The sequence below is a fragment of the Manihot esculenta genome, chromosome 10, assembly GCF_001659605.2.
Source record: "Manihot esculenta cultivar AM560-2 chromosome 10, M.esculenta_v8, whole genome shotgun sequence".
NCBI classification, from domain to species: domain Eukaryota; kingdom Viridiplantae; phylum Streptophyta; class Magnoliopsida; order Malpighiales; family Euphorbiaceae; genus Manihot; species Manihot esculenta.
In genome coordinates, this window is record NC_035170.2 from 31,185,581 (window position 1) to 31,208,229 (window position 22,649).

At 31.4% G+C, this 22,649-nt stretch overlaps 2 protein-coding genes across 20 annotated transcripts; both read right to left on the bottom strand.

The window, feature by feature from the left end:
• Positions 1 to 1,986: 1,986 nt before the first annotated feature.
• On the bottom strand, positions 1,987 to 5,546 carry LOC110624864 (ADP,ATP carrier protein 1, mitochondrial). Its single transcript, XM_021770279.2, has 4 exons — positions 5,396 to 5,546; positions 3,418 to 3,932; positions 2,935 to 3,306; positions 1,987 to 2,560 (listed from the first exon to the last, which is right to left on the bottom strand). The coding sequence occupies exons 2-4, from the start codon at positions 3,919 to 3,921 to the stop codon at positions 2,264 to 2,266; spliced, it is 1,173 nt and encodes a 390-aa protein (XP_021625971.1). The 5' UTR covers positions 3,922 to 3,932; positions 5,396 to 5,546; the 3' UTR covers positions 1,987 to 2,263.
• A 1,185-nt stretch (positions 5,547 to 6,731) lies between these two features.
• LOC110624916 (putative disease resistance protein RGA3) lies at positions 6,732 to 16,998 on the bottom strand. Of its 19 annotated transcripts, none has more exons than XM_021770374.2 (12): positions 13,628 to 16,998; positions 13,449 to 13,516; positions 13,296 to 13,348; positions 12,659 to 12,781; positions 12,410 to 12,499; positions 12,256 to 12,319; positions 12,094 to 12,142; positions 11,879 to 11,967; positions 11,624 to 11,755; positions 8,987 to 9,079; positions 8,822 to 8,882; positions 6,732 to 8,680 (listed from the first exon to the last, which is right to left on the bottom strand). In XM_021770374.2, the coding sequence occupies exon 1, from the start codon at positions 16,932 to 16,934 to the stop codon at positions 13,653 to 13,655; it is 3,282 nt and encodes a 1,093-aa protein (XP_021626066.1). In that variant the 5' UTR covers positions 16,935 to 16,998; the 3' UTR covers positions 6,732 to 8,680; positions 8,822 to 8,882; positions 8,987 to 9,079; positions 11,624 to 11,755; positions 11,879 to 11,967; positions 12,094 to 12,142; positions 12,256 to 12,319; positions 12,410 to 12,499; positions 12,659 to 12,781; positions 13,296 to 13,348; positions 13,449 to 13,516; positions 13,628 to 13,652. The 19 variants fall into 19 exon arrangements, with proteins under 19 accessions (XP_021626066.1, XP_021626063.1, XP_021626059.1 ...); XM_021770371.2 differs by having other exon boundaries at positions 6,732 to 7,057; positions 7,709 to 8,680; positions 12,094 to 12,319; XM_021770367.2 differs by having other exon boundaries at positions 6,732 to 7,082; positions 7,709 to 8,680; positions 12,094 to 12,319.
• Between the last annotated feature and the right edge of the window lie 5,651 nt (positions 16,999 to 22,649).

Consider the following 22,649-nt stretch of genomic DNA (forward strand, 5'->3'; position numbering starts at 1 on the left):
GACTAAATTGACTTATTTTATTAAGTTTTTATTTAATTTATTAAACTTTATGATTTAAAATTTAACTATTTTTAATCTGACCTTTATTATTTTGTTGTTTTTTTTTTTTTTTTTTGATGTTTATTTTGTTGTTTTTTAAATCCTTTGTTTTGTAAAAAAATATTATCTTGAAATTTTACGTCTAAAGTTTTAAACTTTCACATCTATACAATATTTTTTTAAAAAAAAAAAATCTATTTAGTCGAAAATAATTATTTTTTAAAAAAAAAATTAATAGCATGAGTTATTTATTTTTTTAATAAAGGAACAACATTTATTATTTTAAATTTAATTTTTTTTAAAATACAAAATTGCTTCCGCCACAATTCTAACTTGTGGATTGCCATCCAACAAGAATTTACATGACTTCCAATCTTAATATCATTTTATTAAATTTGCCCAACCTTTTCCTTTTGTCCATACAGAAAAATGCTTATGCAGGGACCCACCAAAATTCACAAATAAATAAATAAAAACACATAAAAAATAATTAACAAAAAGCCTCCCATTGCCTACTTCTCATCTCTGCACCTAAACTCAGTGAATAAAGGGCAGGTCTTTAGCTTAAGATATGCAAAAGCTCCTCTCAACTAGAAGAGAGTGGATTCTCCCCATGGGGCCAGAAGAAGCCCTGGTTTGCAAGCAAGGAATTGATTTTTCCTGCCATCCACCTGTCTCTTGATCCTTGATCATATTGGTGATGGGGAAAAAAGCTAGTCAAAAACTGAGGAAAAGGATAATAATTGAGCATCTCATACAAATTTTAGTGTATCCCAAAGTGGTATTGGTCTGAGTCAACTTCATTAAAGCAAAGATTAAGGTTTTAACAAAGCTTTAATCCAATCAATATTATAATGTGATGATTCTGTATATGGCATTCTATTGTATGGATTTTGTACCCTTCTTTACCCAACATAGATCTGTTATGTTATTTATCAGAAACTTTACATGTTTTATATGTTGTGATGTACTCAGGATCTGTGTCTATTGTAAAGAAATATTAATTTCATGCAATAGAAATAAACTCTTGTTGGAGAAAATTTGTTCCAATATGTTCAAGAGATTAGAATATTTGTACATTACAAAATCTGCAGGAAACTTAGGAGTGGTAAATTATGCTTTTAATTTTAGAAAGACTGAAATAAATATAGTTTAAGTTTAAACATAAAATCCAATTCAAATAAGAGCACTGGCACTCAAAACCCTGCTTACCCAGACTGCTGTTTTGACGTCATTTCTACATCGAGAAATAATCATTAATCTTGTAGTGCAATGGACTTGAACAAACGAGCAATTTCCTCACTCCATAATCAACAATGAGTCTATAACATTGTCCTTTGAAATAAAATATGACATGCAATTGATAGATGCAATGAATTTTCAGGAATTTCTTTTGCCTTAAATCATTATATATCTAAAACTCGCTCACCCAACTAATCAAAATTTGCACTGAATTAACCTTTAAAAAAATAAAATAAAATGCCTTCTCCCTCAAGTATTAAAGACGGCTTTCTTCTCGAAGCGCACCACTGATGAAAAGAAAAGACATCCATGTCTAATCAAGAATTTCAATGCAAGTGTCGTTCCATAAAGGGTTATCTACAAGGATTCTTCCATTTCTAGCATTTCTAGATCCTGGAGAACAGATTTATTTCTGAACCATACAAGAACCCAAATGCATTTATATAGCCATATCATATCATCTCCAATGATAAGTTTTTACCTAACTAAGATGCATGATTCACCTGTTATATAATGCAAAATAAAAACACTGACGATCAAAGCATACAGTAACAGCATCAATAGATAATTTTGTAGCAGGGGCACGAAAACCAACCCCACTTTCAGAAGGCCAAAACAAGAATATTAAGAAATGCTAACACATGCAAGACTACCAGAAATTTCATCCATAGCTGAATATTTTCCCATTCTCAAACAAGAAAAATATTTAAACTTCAAAATAAAATATCTCATGAATTGATATTGGGAAAAGAAAATCCCTCAAATATATATGGAACTTCAAAAAGCATTAGTGGCATTGGCCACAACTCATATAAATTGGGTTTGAAAAGATAAATGAACTCCTTCCGAATGTAAAATTGGGTCTGGGGAGCAAACTCCCCCCTACAAACGAATTATTTGAAGAAAAATTCGCCGGTCTAAATTCTCGTAAGTGAAGATTTTCATCAACATCTAAAGCTAAATGGAGAAACCTTGGAGCAGCTTAAGCACCTCCAGATCCATACTTCTTGCCAAAGACGATCAGCTGCAACTTGTCATAGCCAGCAAGGACACCAGCACCAGCAACGGCTCGGAGAATGTTTGCTCCTGCACCCTTGAAGAGTGACTTTGCACCCTCATTCTTCAAGATCTGAGAGAAGGCATCAAGAGAGCTCTTGTACTTGACAGCTTCACCAGAGGTCATCATCATTCTTCTCCGAACAGTATCAATGGGATAGGAGGCAAGACCAGCACCATTAGTGATAAGCCAACCAAGGGCAAAGCTAGCAAAGAAACTATCCTGTAATCATTAGAAAGAATAATATGTTAATAATACTCAAACTTTATGGCACCATTTTAACAGTTTGGATGATCTCCAAGCCCAGGAAAAATATATAGCTTCTAAGTCCTGGGGGAAAAAAAACACTTGACAATTGTTTTGAAAGAGAAACATGGTAAAAATAACTGCACTGTTAGCTTCCTGAATCAAGATGGGCAACTGGAGAAACTTAATAGCGTGAACTAAGAACTTATTAAACAATATTGAAACTATTTTGATAATTAAAAACAATATATAGATAAATATACTCATTAGCAAGCATATACTCAATATCAATAAAACCAATCTTGCACCCATCAGCCATTCAATTGAGAAAAAGGAAGCATATCACTAACCTGCAAGTTTCCAGTCAACACCACAGGCTTCAGAGAATCGTACATTCCAAAATACAGACCCCGATAAACAATGATTCCAACACAAGAAATGTTAAAACCACGGTAAAGCCCAGCAATACCATCAGATGCCAAAGTCTTTCTGTAGACATCAACAAGCCCATTGAACTGCCTCTCTCCTCCCTTCTTTGCCGCCTTGGCATCATTGGCCAAACGGGTTCTAGCATAGTCTAAGGAGTAGACAAAGAGAAGGGAAGAAGCACCAGCAGCACCACCTGATGCCAAGTTACCTGCAAACCATTTCCAATAACCATCTCTGTCTTTCTTAAAGTTAAAGAGCCTCTTGAAGTAATCTTTGAATGCAAAGTTCAAGGCCTGATAAAGACACACAGCAGCTATCAGCATAAAGAGACCACAAAAGAAAAGGGAAAAAAAGTGAGCAAAGTAAAGAGAACTACAAAATGATAAAAGAATATACTAGCTCACCTGGGTAGGGAAGTAACGGATGACATTGGCTGTGTTTCCTCTCCACAATGAAATAATCCCTTCATCCTTCATTGTTCGCTTAAAACAATCACCAATGCCCTTATAGGGCTCTGATAGTCTTCCAGTTTTAATCATCTCATCTTGGTTTTGAATCAAGAGCTTAACACGCTCAATTGGAGCAGCAGCTGTCTTTGATACAGCTGCAGAGACTCCACCCATAAGGAAATCAATAGCAAAACCAGCAAAACCTTTCTCAGAGGGAGCCTGGACACAAACAGAAGATGCAGTTGATGGAACAATAGATAGGTCAGAAGTAGCACCACATCCTCGCACCACAGAATATTGGAATGCAGCATTAGAGTAGTTGCCATGGGCACGTGTTCGGTAACTAGCAGGCCTCTTGTAAGCTCCATCATAGCAATGGAAATCTTGGGAAACACTGGAGTGAAGGAGCTGACCAGCTACCTTCTGCATGACAGTTGGATATTGAACTTGATCAGCCATTATGATTTTCCCTACAATGAATGAAAGAAAAACATGTCATACACAATTGTGTAACCTATGTTTTATGTCAATTATATATATAAACAAAATAAAATCACATAGATAATGGAATGAGCTGAGTCTCAAGTAAATGACATCAAAGTATCCAAGCGTTGAATGAAAGCTAGAGCAATAACTATAAAAGCGCCAATATAGCTCATCCATGGACAAAGAACGCAATTTGAACAAAACCAAAAGCCCATAACTTAATAAGAAAACAGGTCCCTTCATCTGCCTCATCTAAACCTGGTGTTCTTTCACAGGGGAAGCTACTTTGCATGTCATTTCGCAGTAACAAGAGAAGGGGGAGATGGGTAAAAGGAAAGGAATACAGCTTAAGGTGAACCATATGGAATCAGTAAACCAATCTGACTATCACAATTAGTCAGATCAAAATGACAAGTAGGTGACAAACCACCAGATGAAAGCAATAAGATAAAATAAAAAAGATACTGAACAGAAATGCAATCATCACAATCACATGAAGAACAACTCAATATACATTTAAGCAAGCCCATTAGTATGAAAGTCTTTTCCCACTTTTAGTTGCATAAAGTAACAACTATCCAATGTCCAACACTCAGCTGAAAAGATTATTTATAACTAAGTGAAAAGAACCAGTCAACGGACACAGATTAATCATTCTTCATATAAAATTGAGTTAATTATATCTGAAGATAGAAAATGCAGCAAATGAACCAACTCCCCATCTAAACAGAGAACCACTCCCTAGCACCAAACAAACAAAGAGGCAAAACGAGGACATATAGAAGGTTTAACTATCAAGTGGATCGACATGAATAAATAAAGATTTTCACAAATAAATACATAACAATGAGAAATGGGTGAAATTACTACTGCGTACACCATATAAATCCAAAACGCATATGCTTTCCAAAATTTTAAAACTTGCTTTATAGAAACCCTTTTCAACATATCTAACATCAAAAACTTTTCATCTCACAAAACAAGTTATTTCCTTTAATGAAAAACATATTTAGATCAGGTGAAAAACATCAAAACCAAATTAATTAAAAACAAAACGAGAATAAATCAATAACTTTGAGCGAATCCAACAAATTCAAGCACAAAGAAATAAAAACAAAAAAATAAAGAACAATGACAGCCATAAAACCGCCTATTAAACAGATCTAAAAAATTAAAAAAGCGCGAGAGACAAACAGGAAAAGATCGCCCAAAAACAACAATTCCTCCGATCTATTTCACAGATCTAACAGATCAGAAGCAAATGCTAACTTAGATCAGGTAAGTTTCACCATTACACCTTTCTAAACCACAGAAACCAAGCTCCAATAAAACTGGAAGAGAGAAAAACAGATCTAAAGAGATAGAGAAGGAGTAAAAACAGAGAAAATAAGCAGATCCAAACAGAATCGAAAGGTGAAGTCAGCGCAGATTCTTTTCTATGATTTACCTGATAGCTGTGGCTGCGATTGGGTGGGATTTTTTTCTCTCCGCCGCTCGCTGAGCTTTGAAAGAGGAGGAGAGAGAGATATTTGTGGAGGAGGCTGAGCTTTGAAAAGAGCGCTAAACAGGGGGGGTTTTATTGGCTCCGTGTGGTAGCGTAAGTGTGATTTCGCTGACTCGTCTGGGTTTTGCTTCTGTGTGGTTGCTTGACTTGCGGGATCACGTGTAGGCGCAGTTCGACCCGTAGACTTAATAAGACGCTGTCGTTTTACTCTCGGCCTTGCATTCCTATGAGCATAAAAACGGCGACGGAATGGGTAAGAAAAAGTCACTGGAGGATGTGAATAAGGCTGAGCCACGGGCCAGTTTTCGTCCGGTTCCGACTTTGAATCGATTGCTGAAAATGGTTTTTAAGGCTTCTCTTGATTTTAAGTGTAGTTTAGTTTTGATTTTGCATAAATTCAATGGTTGTTTGTTTTTTTCTTAAGAAATTGATAATTTTTCTAATTTTAATAATTAAATATCAATTTTATAATGTTAAATTTCAAAAATATTTATTATAGAAAATAAATGAGAAAACTCAAAATCTAATAAATTATAGATAAACAAATGGAAAATTATTCAACGTTTTTTAGAGTACCACATGTTATGAATGACATGTTATTCTAACCAATAAAATTAATACATGTATTATATTGCTATTTAATTTAAAATATAGGATCAGTGAATTGCTGTTTGGGATTTCAATTTCGGGTTTGAATTTTTTTTTTGTTCTGGAATTTATTTTTAGTTTTCAATGTTGATTTTTTGAATATTTGAGTTTTTCTTAAAGCTTGGTTGAATTTTCCGATTGGAATTTTTAATTATTGTTCTTCAAATTTGGTTGCAGAAAACAAAATTTATTTTTCTTTTTCGATTCTTCAGTATTTTAGTGTTGATTAAATTTTCTGTTGCCCGTATATCTGGTTGAGTTTGTAAATTTACCTGTATTTCCAGATATTTCTGGTTGAATGTAAAAATTTTTCTTTATTGAAGAAGAAGAGGAAGGAGATCTGAGTTATTCGAGAAATTGATTTTTTATTTTTTTAATTTATTTTAACAATAAATAAAAACATTTAAATTTTCAAAATAAGAGAATAACATTTAAATTGCTAAAATATATTATTTTACTAAGATAGGATCAATTTAAACTTGATTGCAAAAATTGCAGGTGATGAACTTTTTTTTTCCATGAAAACTAATTGAGACGATGATAAAAGAGATTATATGGATTTAAGTAATTAGTTTTATACATAAAGAACATTTTTTTTTGAAATACATCTTAATAAAATATGACATTAAACTCCAAGAAACACTAGCAAAACTAATTTATCTTGGTCTTTTTCAAGTTAAAAGTATATCCAAGAAATAAACTTAACAAATTAGATCCAAATTAAACTCAGACAGATAGATTTTCCATTACACCCAACCTAGAATTTAAAATATTAAGTGAAAAAACCTAGAATATAGTATAGGTATAGCAACCTTAACCAAAGAGTGGCCTGCCATATTAACAACCCAATGCAAGAGCCATCCAAACAGAAACTCAAAAGGATCCCCCATGAGAATAAACAGCATCCATCACTGACCACTATTTTAGAGTTCAGCTCAATATCCACTCCCAGCTTCTCTGAATCATAAAGCAAAGGAAGAACCTGTAATAATGAATTTGTAAACAATGAAGGTAGGAAACCAGGAATAATTTTCAAGAAAAGCCTGCAATCTCAATCAGCAGTATATAAGAACATGGATGAATAGTAGGTTGGAAATTGGAATGGTCTTTTATTACACTTCTATACAACAGAGCAAATTTATTTGACTTAATTTAAAATTTAACATTTTATGTAGCGCATAAATTTTATATACTTCAAATAAAAAGAAAATTATTTCTAGTTAAAGAACTTGTGAGATGCTAAATTGCATGTAAGCTCCAAATGTTCCATTAATCTGGTTGTGAAAGCAAAAAGAGGAGCTGTAGCATCGTCTTTTGTTGGAAAAAATATTCTGCCATAATTGTAATTAATCAATGATTAACATTATCATAGTTAGCATAATCCTAGCATGATTTTAAACGATAATTGATAGCATAATCATAGGCATAATTGATAATATCTTGTACTATATAATCCTCGTATCCTATTACATAGAAAGCAAGAAACTGAAAAAATGCTTTTCTTCCTATAATTCTAGACCTTTCAAGATTATAATCCTCAAATCTACTTGAACCAAATGTTCGTTTTTGGCCTAGAGACAATGAGATACATTTAAAGTAAGAATTTACCAGGCATTTCATAATTTTATGGAAGAACAAAAGTTCCGAAACACATGGAAAATACTTCATCCTTATAAAGAAACTCCAGCTGATCAACTATGTGCTATAGCAGATAATGACTCCACCATTTTCAAGTTGCATACTTGTGTAACTGCAAGAAGAGTAGCAAGCATTGAGGTTGATTTCAACTGAAGGATATCTTATTGATAAAATAAAAGGAGTATCTTTCATTCTATTATTCACACAAAGGGTCCACTGCATAAATAGTGTTCAAGTCCAGAGCACATGAATGCTGCAGAGAATAGTCACGGGGGGTTTTCTATGGTAGAATCAGTCGGGAGCCCCGACCCAAGAGGCAGTGGTTTACCCTGTGATGGATGTTGGCGGTTCAAGTCCACTCATCTCCAACCAGTGAACTTAGCTGATACAAAACTATACTGTTAAATTTTGGTCAGGTCTAACTCACCCCAAAAGCTAGCTCAAGAGGGGAGAACTGCCTATAGCCCATATAAGGGGCACATTACCCTTTCCACAACCGATGTGGAATTCAACACACTCCCTCACACCCAGAATTTTTACCGGTGTCTGACATATTTATGGGAGGCCCAACATCGGATGGGGAGGCTCTGATACTATGTTAAATTTGGGCGAAGCCTAACTCACCTCAAAAGCTAGCTTAAGAGGGAGAACAGCCTATAGTCCATATAAGAGGCACATTATATACAATAGCACTCAATTTTTCTACAGTCAAACCTTAATAAAAAAATAAAAAGAAATCCTTGTCAGTTTTACAAAGAAATCTAGGAAAAAGATGTGAAATGTTCAATGTGATTTCAAGACTACAACTATTTGAAGAATTCATGCGGTAACTTGTGGAATTTAAAGAAGAGAACAGGATGTACTTGCCTTACAAAAGATTGTAATTACAACTATTTGCATATGCAAGAACTGATAATGATTGATGGATGTGCTTCTCTTTCACTACACACAAAGAACAATACAGAAACCCTAGAGCATACGAGGAAGAAGTTTATAAATCAAATAAACTCAGATGTGCACAAATATAGTGTAATAATAAATTGAATAATTGCAACCCTAAACTCTTCTAAATCCAAAAGATACCTTTTTCCAAATTCCAAATGGCTTTTGTGAAACCCTTGAACGACGGTTATATTGTATATGCCTATTGGAAAAGCAAATCAGTCCATTCGAGTGGATTTCACTCGGTTCATTAAATGTTGTCAAATTAAAACATTTTGAGGGCAAAAAAAAAAAAAAGATGAGTACCATGTAGTGATTGTTGTGCCCACAAGGTTTCCTCTAAAGTCTAAACTGCAATTGAGTTCCATTTTAGATTGAAATTTTGCAAAACGCACCAGACTGTCAAAAAATAGAAAAATGAGTTAAAAAAAAAATTATACTTGAATTATGTTCATAGTAATGCATGTGAAGGTGATGGACAAAACAAAGAGAAAAAAAACTTCCTTGCACAAGGGCATTCACAACCATTATCAATTTCCAAACTCTGAACTTAAAGGCAACAGTTCCAGTATTTCCATAGCTCAATTAAAATTACATGGAAACACTTCAATCTATTGATGTACAACTTCAGCAGAATAGCTTGAAATTAACTTTTAAGGGATAAACAGAAGCTGAAGATCTGAAGTTTTTGTTTAAAGTTTGTTACTTCACGTAAAATAGGAAAGTTAAATATGAAAAAACCAAGAAAATTGGAATAACTACATAAGATCTCATTCTTATAGATTTGACCTTCAACAACCATAAGTCCCCGAACACTAGATCTCACTTAGAACATGCATCGGGTGACAAAATTTCCAAAAGATTCTGCAATCACATAAATGATTTCTGAAATGAAGAAACAAATGAAAAAAAAAATTAAAAATGAAAATGTTTCTAGAAACAGAGACCTCTGAACAGAGCATGTTTATAGTGCTGGATACCTTCAATATCACATTCCTGTAGATTAGACCTCAGTTTGAGGCAAATGCTTTACATTTTATAGATGAAAGTCCAGATTGCCATTTTGTTTTCCCAGAAACCAAATCAAATAAACGCAAAAACTATGGGGTTTTTGCTGTTTAAATTATTGAAGTATGTAGAAATATAATATTTGATGTTGTATTTCATAATAAAGATTACAACCTATTTATATATAAAAGACGTTATCTAAACAGGAAAGAAAATCAAGTCTATAATTATACAATCCCTAAGATTAAGCAACTAACCCATCTATCAATATTTACTTCCTATATTAATATATTTACTTCTTATAATCTATAACACTCCCCTCAAGTTGGAGTATAAATGTTAATCATGTCCAACTTGTTACATATATAATCAACTCGTCCCATACAACTTAACAGACACCGAATTTGTAAACCCAACTTCTTCCAATAATTGACGTACGCACAAAACTTCACAAACGGTTTTTTGCCATGACTCAACATTTAGATTCAGCACTAGAACGGGAGACCACATTTTCTCAGCTTAGTAAAACGCCTTACTGTGAATAGAATTTCGAATCCGTGAACAGTACTCGTGATCAGTACCCGAGAAACACTACTCGTGAACAGTACCCTCGATGAACAGTACTCGTGAACAGTACCCGATGAATAATTCCCGTGAACAATACTTGATGAATAATTCCCGTGAACAATACCTAATGAACAGAGCCCTAAGTCTCCAAGTGTTAACCTTTATGGATAACTCAAATGAACATAGACCTAAGTCTCCAAATGTTACCCTCTATGAGTAACCCAAATGAATAAAACCCTAAGTCTCCAAATGTTACCCTTTATGAGTAACCCAAATGAATAGAGTTCTACGTGAGTAACCCAAATGAATAGAGTCCTACGTGAGTAACCCAAATGAATAGAGTCCTACGTGAGTAACCCAAATGAACAGAGTCCTACGTGAGTAACCCAAATGAATAGAGTCCTACGTGAGTAACCCAAATGAACAGAGCCCTAAGTCTCTAAATGTTACCCTTTGTGAATAACCCAAATGAACAGAGCCCTAAGTCTCCAAATGTTACTCTTTATGAGTAACCCAAATGAACAGAGCGCTACTGTCTCCAAATGTTATCCTTTATGGATAACCCAAATGAACGGAGCCCTAAGTCTCCAAAAAAATTTTAAAACTTTACGAGAGAGAAAAGAAAAAAAAAAAATCTCTATGAGAAAGGCTCTGATACCATGTAGAAATATAATATTTGATGTTGTATTTCATAATAAAGATTACAACCTATTTATATATAAAAGACGGTATCTAAACAGGAAAGAAAATCAAGTCTATAATTATACAATCCCTAAGATTAAGCAACTAACCCATCTATCAATATTTACTTCCTATATTAATATATTTACTTCTTATAATCTATAACAAAGTACAAGAAAAGATAACAATAAAAGGATAGTAAAACGACCAAGCAATAAGACTTAACACATAATTATAGATCCCATATATATAATGCATAAATTACTTTTGGGGGAAAAAAAAGGCCATAAATTGCTCAGTTAAAAATCTAAAAGTTGAGGAATTCCTTTAATGCGTCCCAGATTGCTAGTTTTTTACATGTGCCTTCAGAGATCGTTTTTTATTTCTCATAAATCTTCAATTGGCAGAACTAAACTGAAACCAGTTCTTAGACATCTCCATTTCTGGTGTAATATTAAATTGCAAAGTTCTTATATATAATCAATTAATCAGGTCTTAATTAGTCGACATCATTGAACCTTTCATGATTATGACCCCTATATCTACTTGAATCAAAATCAGATGTTTGCTTCAGGCCTGGACAATGACAGACATTAGAAGTAATCAGTTTTTGAAATTCATAAAGCAAAAAAGGTCCCCAGAATTATGGTAATTGGTAAATCATACGGTCTCTAAAACTCTCCATACCTTCAACAAATTATTGGAGATAACTTAGATGATCGGTTGTCCACTAAATAGGAAATGAATCCTTAATTTCCATGCTGCTGTGCAAGTAAGCAGCAAGCATTAGATTAATGCAAATTATAACGTATTGTGTACCTGTCACACAAAAAGAAGAAGGAATAAACATGTACCAGTGAGATTACATGGCAGTGCTTCAAGTATTGAGTCACGATATCAGCAGAATAGCTTCAAACTATCATTAAAGGAATAAACATTTACCAAAGACACTTCCATTGGCTGCATTTAGCTGAAACCATGTTTGAGTTGCATTAGCAAGTCCTCTAGCAGAAATTCTTGATCCTCAATTCCTGAATTTTAACAGAATTTTCAACTGAATATGCAACAATGTTTGAGGAAAATAACTTTTTCAGTTAAAAGCTAGAAAATGAGGAAATTCCATTTGGATGGCCCACTTTACTAGTTTTAACTCGTACCTTCAGTTGCAGGAACTGAGTTCAAATCAGTTCTGACTTTTGAGACATCCTGCTGTCATACTAAATTTTAAAAGAAAGATCCATTCCTTGTGCAATTTAAATTGCATTATTGTTATGTATATAATCAGTTGAGCAGGTCTCAGCTAGTAAGCGTCACTAAACCTTTCATCATTCTGACCCTTAATCTGCTTGAATCAGAATTAGAGGTTCGCATCAGGCCCAGACACTATGACACATGTTAGGCTAGTTAGTTTTTGAACTCTTCACAATTTTCATAGAAGTAAAAAAGAGAAAATGGCCTCTAAAATTTCAATACCTTTAGCAAATATTGCCGATAAGTTAGATGAACAGCTCTCCTTAAAAAGGTAATGGCTCCTTAATTTTCATGCTGCCGCATATGTGAATGCTACAAAAATAACAAGCATTTAGATTGATTGAAACTATAAGATATTATGTAGTAGTCACTTAAGATGCCAACTGATTTAAGACAAGGATATCCATTTGTTTTCTTATAATTGCACAAAAGAAACTTATGCATGACAAGACATGGAAATGGAATACTTACATAAAAAGCTAATTCCTCAAGCATGCTTGAAGATTTTATCTTCAACTGCAATCTTAACCCAAGCTGAACTAGTGCTAGATCTCACCCAGAACATGCATTCAGTGATAAAAGCTCCAAGCAGTCCTGCAATTATAAAAATTATTTTTGAAGTGAAGGAATTGACTTCAAATTATAAAACTATAAACGTTACACAAAAAAAAAGAGGATCATTGAATAGAAAAAGCTTGTTGTATTTGAGTAACTTCCATATTAAATGCCTAAAGAAAAGTCTTCAATTTGGGAAAGATAGCATATCAATAAAGTTGTAGCAAAAGCAGACAATTGGACAATTGGACAATTGGATGGAAGGAATAAGTTAAAATTGAAGAAATTTGAAGCGTCCAAATACCATTTTTTCCAGAAATAATAACAAATTTTGAAAGCATTTTAATGAACTCCAGAATAATTAATGTGCATAAGTAACTGACAAGGGAATGAGATGGAGAAAAATAAAAACTTGAAGAAGCAATTTTAATCTAGTGGCTATAGTAATTGCCTTGGTTGGTCACATGGTTATTTATATAGAAAAAATAGAGACATTGCTAACAATGTGATACCCCTCTGATATGGATGGTACAGAAGCAGTAACAGTACATACCCCAAATCCCATCTAAAAGTTCAGAAGCAGTAGCAGTGCATGCCCCAAGATACCTAGACCACAAAGAGAGAAAAAGAATATAAATTGCTTATAATAAATTCTTGCCACTGAAATTATAGTAATGAATTACTAGATATTGTCATTGTTACACACCACTAGTTCAACATCTATGAAGGACAACTTTGACATTTAAGACAAATTATTGCAAGATATCTGTCAACCTGCAACATTAATAAGAAAAAAAAAATGAAAATTTTAATCCCTAACAATGATGTCTGCTTCTAACATAGAGGAAAAGTTATTAATGTTTATTGAAGAGGATTAGGTCGTACCAGGAGAAAAATCTGATTCTTCTGATCATAGTTTATAGCAGCCATCCTCTTGAATCCATATTTTGTCAATGATAATATTTGGGATGTGAGCAATCTTGGGCCAATCAGCACCCATGTTGTTTTTGCATCTTTCTGATATTTGAGGACATTCTAAAATGCAGAAATATTGTAATCCAGTGATGCTTTTTATCCAATCTGGTAAAGATGTCAAATTAGGACAACTTGTGATTGTGAGCCTACTTAGAGTAGGAAGATGTTGAAGTCCCTTTGGGACTGATGCCAATTTGGTCAAATTGGAAAATGCAAGCCGTTGGAGTCTTCCAAGGCATTGCCATGGCATGTCACTATGATCCTCTAAATAAAGTAAATCAAGCTCCTCACAAGCCACAAATACAAGAGTCTCAAGGGAGGCCAGATGCCGCAAAGCAGAAGACACCTTTGTTAGTCGTGGACAATATCGAATATCAAGACGTTGGACTGATGTGAGATTTGTCAGCAACTCCTCTGGCAAAAGTTCTAGATCCTCAATTCCCTCGATATGCAACAGTTGCAATTCAGAAGGGGAAACCGAAGAACACGAAGAGGTAGATGGGGATACTGAAATGTTCATCTTCAGTATGTCCTCCAATGACTTCTTGCTGGCATTTGTCAACGCCAATTCTTGGACAGATGGAATGAGAGGCATTGTAGTGAGGTTAGGGCAAGATTTGACTTCCAAATAAAGAAGACAGTGAAATTGTAGCGACTGAGATGTGGATGTATGACTTCTCCATCCCTTCAGATTTGGGCAATTGAAGAGCCAGAGTTTCTCCAGAGATGGGAAGAATAATGCACTATCACAATTAATCTCACTCTCTATATACTCCAGATCAGTGAAATCACGAATGCACAGAGTTTTAAGTGAAGGGAATTGATCCAAGGGTGGAAAATGTTGGCATCTTATGCAGTTATCAAGTACAAGCTCCACCAAATTAGTGAGGGAAGAAATCCAACTAGGAAATACTAGTCTTCCACTACCATACACCCTCAACCCTTTCAGATTAAAGTGCGGGTGCAGCTCTTCTAATGATATTTCTCGGTCGTTTTCAGCATCACTGTCATCATCTTCATAGGGCTCACCCAGTTTCCATGCTAATTTCAAGGATGGAAGGTGTTGCTTCTCTTTCAAATTGGCAGCCTCAAATTCAGATGCTGGATTTTTCACATACAGAAGATTCAAAATCTCTAGATCTTCTCTCAAATTATTCAAGTAACGCAATTCACTGAGTCCACCACTACGTTTGTGAATACTGTTATCTTTTGCCACCATGAACATTGATAAACGCTCAAGGGAAGTCAATTGACCAATCCCTAGTGGCATATGAGTCAAAGCAACACATCCACCAAGGTTAAGCCGCTGGAGATTGACTAACTTTTTGATATGCTTAGGCAACTGCTTAAGCCTTTTGCAGTCTATTAGGATCAGAATGTGCAGGTTTTGAAGTTTAATTATGGAATCCGGAAGGATCTCAATGCCCTCACTATAAGAAAGATCAAGGAACCTTATGTGAATCAATTTGACAATAGAAGGTGGCAGTCTCTCAAATCTCATACCCCACAAAATCAATACCCTTACACAACTTAACTGGGAAAATATTTCATGGCATTCTTCTTCATCTTGCTTTGTTGACCATGATATAAACGATCTTAACTTTGTTGCACTAGGTAAACGCTCTGTAACTTTACGCCATGACTCAACATCAGAATCAATCAACAAATGTCGAACTCCTTCAAAACGATTTGCATCTGAATTTAATGAAACGTTTTCCTCTTTGGCTACTAGCTTGGCAAGATCATACATCAAATCATGCATTTCCACAAATATTACATTGCCCAAATCATCTTTTTCTACGATTTGAAAGAATGACCTCCATACAAGATCTTTCAAATATTCTAAACCTTTATCTCTAAGACTTCGTGTTAAATCCGAAGATTTAATAAATCCTTGTGCCATCCAAAGACTCACCAAATAGGTTACATCAATTTGAAAACCTTTCGGAAGTAAACTATAATAAGCAAAACAACGCTTCAAATGAGAAGGTAAATGGGTATAACTCAACTTGAGAGTTTGCATAATCTTATTCTCCCCTTCATTCAAATTTGAAAACCCTTTTGCTTTCAACAGTTGCCACTCATCTATTGTATTTGTAAAATACAACACACGTCCTATTACACTTATGGCTAAAGGGACTCTCCCACACATTTCAACAATTTCTCTTCCAACTTTCTCATGTTGTAAGCTAGGCACTTGCCCTGGTTTAAAGGCCATTTTCTTAAGTAAGGACCACGACTCATCAACAGGTAGGCCTTCTAAGTAATGTGTTTCTTCTGATCTTATAATCTCGGAAACCATTTGATAGCGTGCAGTCACTATTATTTTGCTTCCACTTGCACCTCCAGCTAACAAATCCTTCAACTTAAACCATTTCTCGGAATCCTGATTCCATAAATCATCCAAAACAAGTAAATACTTTTTTCTATTAATTTTCTCATGAAGAATATCTTTCAATGTATTTAGATTTCCATGTTTCCCAACATAAGGAGATTCCAAGATCTTTTCAACAATTTCTTTTACATCAAATTTTTCAGAAACATGCACCCACATTTTGAGCTCAAAGTTTGATTTCACCTTTTCATCGTTAAATGCAAGTTGAGCAAGTGTTGTCTTTCCTTGACCTCCTATACCAACAATGGAAATGATTGACACATTCTCCTCATAACTAGAATCCAGAAGAAAATCAATAATTTTCTCATTATCGTCTTCTCTACCAACAACTCCTTGAGGCAAAGATGAGTGAGTTTGCTCTCTTTCCTCAACCCTAGGAGTTGGGATCTCATTGCGCTCATTTAAGTGAAACCTCCTATTTGCAGCAATCTCATCTAATTTATTTCTAATTTTTTCAATCTTATAAGCCATTTTAAGGCCATAAGCAAATGGGTTTGAGCTTGAAAAGAAGAATCCTACCTCCTTCACCATTCTATCACCGATCATCATCTGCTTCAATAAAACATCTGTGGAGAACTCATCTAACAAGTCATCAGCATCATAAAATGCTTCTTTGAGTGAATCAACCCAATCTTTCACTTGATGACTCTGCCAATACTGTTCCTCTGCATCAAGAAGCACAGCTTGGATAGTTGAAACTGTCCTCCGAAGTTTCTCAAGCTCCTCTTTGACACCCAGGTACAGCTTGGTCTTTTGATGAACTAGTGAACCCAGTTTCTTAATGATTTCAACAGTAATGCCGGAGAGAACTGCATCTGCCATTGCTTTTCAAGAGATTGGAAAGTAAGAGAAGGATTATGAAGGTGACTGTCTGGAGGATATTCTTATACCAAATTAAAAATACATATATATTTTTGGTGGACCTACGTTGACTTAAAAGAATACTCTTTAATTAAGTGAGAATTAATACTGCTACCTGAATTTTAACAAATTCATTAGTTTATTCTTATAAGTTTTTAAATTTAATTAAAATATTATTTTAATTATATTTTAAAATAATAATTTTTTAATTGAATTTAAAAATTACTGGGACATAATAATAAATTTCTTAAAAATTCAAAAATATAATAATAAATTTCCTAAAATTTAAGAAAACCTAAATGTAATTCTCGCCGCTTTTAATCACATTAAAAAATTTTAAAAACTAATTATTTAATCTATTAAATTTAATAAAACTCATTAATTAATTAGAATATCTATTTAAAAACACTCCTTAAAACGTCTTTAAAATATTAAAAAGTCTACTAATCAATTTTTTTTAATTTTAAATATTAAATATCATATTATTTATTCTCTATAGTATTAATAAAATTTATTGATTAAACTTTTAATTTTATAAAAAAATAATACATCTTAATTTTTAGCATAATATTATTTCAGTATTTATCTTAAAAATATATAACTAGTTAACCTGATTAAAATTTAATTTTTATTGGTGGTAATCTCTACACTTTGAGAAACTTTTACTAAATAAATAAGTTGCTTCATATAATATAAGATCGATGTTGCATTCCAAAGAAGGGTGTAAATTTTAAAATATTTTTAAAAAATATTTTTTTAAAATTTAAAAATATTTTCCTTATGCATTCCAAAGAAGGGTGTAAATTTTTTTAATAAAATGAAAGTGAAAGGAAAAAATGGAGTTGGATGGTTGTAAGCAAGTCAAGGTCTTGCTTTGTAAGGTACTGAAATTGTGGATGCAATCAATTCATGTGGAACCCATGAAGAAAAATCCATGTTCTTGTGTTAATAGATTTTTACTATAATAAAGAAAATTAAATAAAAAAAAAGACAATAATTAAACTAAAAATAGACATAATAATGTAAACGGAACATAATAACTGAACTAAAATTTTAAATTCAACATAATAATTTCATTGAATAGTATTATTTTCAAGCATTTAAATCATTTGTAACCTTCTTTTTGGTATGACTTATTTTTGAAAAATATTTAAATTAATTTTTATAAAATTATATAAAATTTTAATTTTCGAAATGAAAATTTTGTAAATTAATTAAAAATAATTATTATTTAATACTTGGATCATCTCTTGATTGAGAAGTTGAATTTTCTGATATAGAGAAAGAGAAGATAAGACTAAGCATTTTCAATTTGCCTTTTTTTTTTTTTTATGTGGTTGCTCTTGATTTTTCATGGTCAATAATGAGATTAAACAAGATTTTGTTACAACGATTGCGGGAAGATATAAAATAAATGAGAAAAAATTATTTTTTAGTCCCTGAGGTATAGCGTAATTAATAGATTTGTTTCTCTATTTTTAGAACTCAACACTTTCGTTCTTGAGGTTTAATTCCGTCAAAATTCAAGGTCCCTCCATCAAACTTCAAGGTCTCTCCGTCAAAAAATTCTGTTAAGTCAATGATTTTCACTTGGTTAATGGAAAGAGAATAAATATAATCCCAAAAATACCCTTATCAATAATAAAATAAGAAATTACTATTTAATTCCTATAGTATGAAAAAACTCGCTATTTAATCCTTCAATTTTGAAAAATATATTAAAATATCTCTGACATTTTAAAAAGTCTACTAGTTAGTTCCTATATTAATTTTATCACTAAATATTTTACGATTTAATCCCTATAGTTTAGAAAAAATTATTAATTGGTCCCTCAAATTATTAAAAAATTTACTAATTAGTCCCTCCATATCACGGATATTTTAGATTTTTTTTACAATACTTAACGACTAAAATTAATGGATAGACTAACTAGTAGACTTTTTAAAATGTTAGAAATATTTTAATGAATTTTTCAAATGGCGAGCAGTGATCGATAGCGAATGACATCACAAAAGCAATTTATATTGAGTTTTAACTTTTTATTCTTAATAATTTAAATTTTATATATTTTAATTTTTATTATTTTTACTGAATTTGAATTTTAAATTTATTGAAATTTTTATTTGTTTATGGAGATTGAGTTTGAGATTTTCTTTCTTGAATTTTGACGAAATTAAATTTTAGGGACTAAAGTGTTGAATTCAAAAAATAGAGGGACAAATATATTAATTATATAATATCTTAGAGACGAAAACATATTTTTTTCTTCAATTCTTTGAGAGAGGGACCTATAAATTTGTAGGAATTAAATTTCAGGGATTAAAGTATTGGATTCTAGAAAGGGTAGTTCGGTTATTTTTTCTGTCACTAACGGCATTTTTTATGGAGGGACCTCTAATTTTGACGGAATTAAATCTCAGGGACGAAAGTGTTGGGTTCTAAAAATAGAGGAACGAATCCATTAATTACGCTATATCTCAGGGACTAAAAAGTAATTTTCCCAATAAATGAAGATTATGGGTTTTGATGCTTTCAAATTCTATATTTTCTGGTCCAGAGTAATATCTAATTAATATGTTTATTAAAAAGTTAAACTTTTCAAAATATGTCGGTTCATACAAATATCATTATATAAATATTTATAATTCGCTGTTGGAAATTCTTTTTTACAATATTTAAAAAATAAAATAGAATTCCCCTTATATCATATCATTTATATATAATCATAATAATATTTAGATCATATATATATATATAATTTTATAATCTAAAAATTATATGAAATCGCAAAATATCACTTTACATTGATGAAAATTATTATTATTATTATTTTTAATTTAAAATTTAAATGGGTTTTTTCAATGAAGTACAAAATTTTATTTTTTTAGACTTTTTAACTATTGGGCTCAATTATTGATGGATTATTTCATTCATTTGCTATATATATATTTTAATTTTGAACATTGATCAGGTGGAAGGAGACCCGACAGAGTGAACAAGCATGAAATTCAATTTTACAATGATGTTGCGAGAATTATCTCCTTTATCATTAGAGTATTCAAATTAGTAAATTGATAATAAGTACCTAAACTCACTATATTTTTTTTATATTAATTTTTTTAATTTTGTTATGTTATTTTTAATAAAAAATATTTTTTATTAAAATTTTTATTTTAAACAAATTTAAAGTTGAAAGTGTTAAAAAAATTAGTAGATGATATTTTAGATATATTTTGAACCAACGCCTTATTTAAGGCCGTAACTCAAACTCAATGAATAAATAGCTGAGTTTCATGACTTCAAAAAAAATATAGCTGAGTTTCAGTTCAGTTATATAGAATTTAAATTATTTCAGATAATTATAAATACAATCAAATTAAATATTAAAATAAAAATAATAAAATTATTTATTAATTTATTTTTTTTAAATTTAATATCTTCTTTACCTTTTATCAGAAAAAGACCTATATAAATTATTATTTTAGAAGTAATAAGATATCTCTTAATTCATCTCTTCCTTCTGCATATGTCTCCTCATTTTCCTTTTTCTTTATCTTTCGATTTCTTCATCCTTTTAAGTTGAATTGAATTGAATTTATATTTATTTTATTTTTTATTTTTTATTTTTTATAATGACTTTTAATAGTTAATTTATTTTTTAATTGAATATTAATCTAATTAAGATTTTAATTAAGTTATGAGATCTAATTTCATTTTCTTCATCTTAAATTATATTTTTATTTTTTTAAAAAAACAATACTTCTATAGTCTATTGAATATCCTAATTAAATAATACATTATTAAGTAACTCAAATAAATATATAATTATTTAATTAAATATTAATCTAGTTAAAATTTTAATTAAGTTGTGAGATCTAATTTCATTTTCTGTTCATCTTAAATTTTATTTTTATTTTTTTTAGATACAATACTTCTATAGTCTATTGGATATCCTAATTAAATAATATATTATTAATTAACTCAAATAAATATATAATTATTTAATTGAATTAATATAAATAACAATTAGGATATCTTTTTATTTTGAGAAATTGAGTGATTTTTTAATGTGATTAATTAATTAAATTTATATGCTTATTAGAGTTATTAATTAATTAAAAATTAATTTAACACTTTACAAATTAATTTAATCTTATGAAAGAATTAATAGAATTTACTTATTTAAATACTTTTAATTAATCGTTTGTTTTATCATTTTATTGCACTTATTTTACTCCTCCTTAAATTTTTCTAAAATTAAATTTTTAATTGAAATTTCTTTGGTCTCTTTTATTTTAATAATTTTTTTCTTTTCTTTATCGTTTAATATTTAAATTAAATAAATATAAAGTAGATCAATACACCTTATTTATAAAAATTATTAAATTGAAAAGAAAAATCAATTATATAATTAGCGAATTCTATCCCATTCCATGAATAGAAAATTTAGACCTTTAAATATTTAGAAAACATTCAAAATGGAAAAAATCTTATATTTACCCTTAAACTTTCAGTGAAGGCTCAATTTTAACCAAAATAAAAATTCATTCCCAATTGAACCAAAGATTTTCAATTCAACTCAAATATACCCAACTTCTTATAAATCTATGTGCGTGTGAGTTTCACTCCGCTGTAAATATTAAAAAATTACAATTGTTTAATGTTAATAATGTATCTTCCCATATTTATCAAATTACTATCAAACACAAGCTTCTCTATCAACAGTGGTTGAGCCAGGAGCTTCCCTTTGGTAGTACACCGGCTGCGCCGCTGCGGTACCTTCATCCCCTTCAAAACATTTTCCGATCGCCGGTACGGCACGTACCCCTTGCCGTACCTTTCCTCCGCCACTGTCTATCAACCCTTCTTTGATCATATTTTCCGCTGCCTCTTTGTAACTAAAATACTCAATTTCAGTAATGCAATCCATTATTAGAACCCAAGTTGCAGGTCTTAATAATTCAAGAAAATAGGGATTTTGGGTATTTCTCAATTAAAATCGATTTCATCTGCCATGAGTGACTTAATTAGTATGATAAATGTACAAAGTACTTTCTTTGGTTTCCAGGAAGCAATTGACATGAGCATGAATCAGAGGAACCATTAGAACTTGACCCGTGAAAACATCTTTGTTGAATTAAATTAAAGATGTCATAACAAAAGCACAATGTTCTTGAAATTTCTTAAAGCAATTCGGACAATAGATGATTTTTTTTAATAAAAGAATTTTGGATTTAAGAACCAAAATGTAGGAAAGACGTTTCTCAAGGTGAGTTAAAAAACTTCGTAACTCATTCTGGTTGTTGCAATAACTTAATCTTTTTATTTTTAAATAAAAAAAATATTTATATAAATCTCTTTAATTATTAAATAATAAAACAATTAAAAACATTATCAATTTCATACAACTTTTTTTTTCCAATTCTACTTTAGAATCTCTTTATTTTAAAAAATAGATTTAATTCGGTATTTCCAAAACCTTTATTCTAAGTTAGCTCAGGTCCCTATCTTGTTCATCAATTAATTCTTCTCTTACTGGTTATTGTTTCATCCTTTTGCAGCTGCATCGATTCTAAAAATATAAATTATATTTTTATTGGACTAAATAATTATTTTTATTCTACAAGTTCATAATTAAATTATACCAACATCTAATTTAAACTAAATGTTCATTA

What these genes read in the sequence shown, in the direction of transcription:
- LOC110624916 (XM_043960964.1), bottom strand. Translation starts at nt 16,934, where the DNA reads ATGGCAGATGCAGTTCTCTCCGGCATTACTGTTGAAATCATTAAGAAA.
- LOC110624864 (XM_021770279.2), bottom strand. Translation starts at nt 3,921, where the DNA reads ATGGCTGATCAAGTTCAATATCCAACTGTCATGCAGAAGGTAGCTGGT. An exon ending in TCCGTTACTTCCCTACCCAG is followed by an intron (nt 3,307 to 3,417) that starts GTGAGCTAGTAT and finishes TGTCTTTATCAG; the next exon opens with GCCTTGAACTTTGCATTCAA. An exon ending in TGTTGACTGGAAACTTGCAG is followed by an intron (nt 2,561 to 2,934) that starts GTTAGTGATATG and finishes TAATGATTACAG; the next exon opens with GATAGTTTCTTTGCTAGCTT.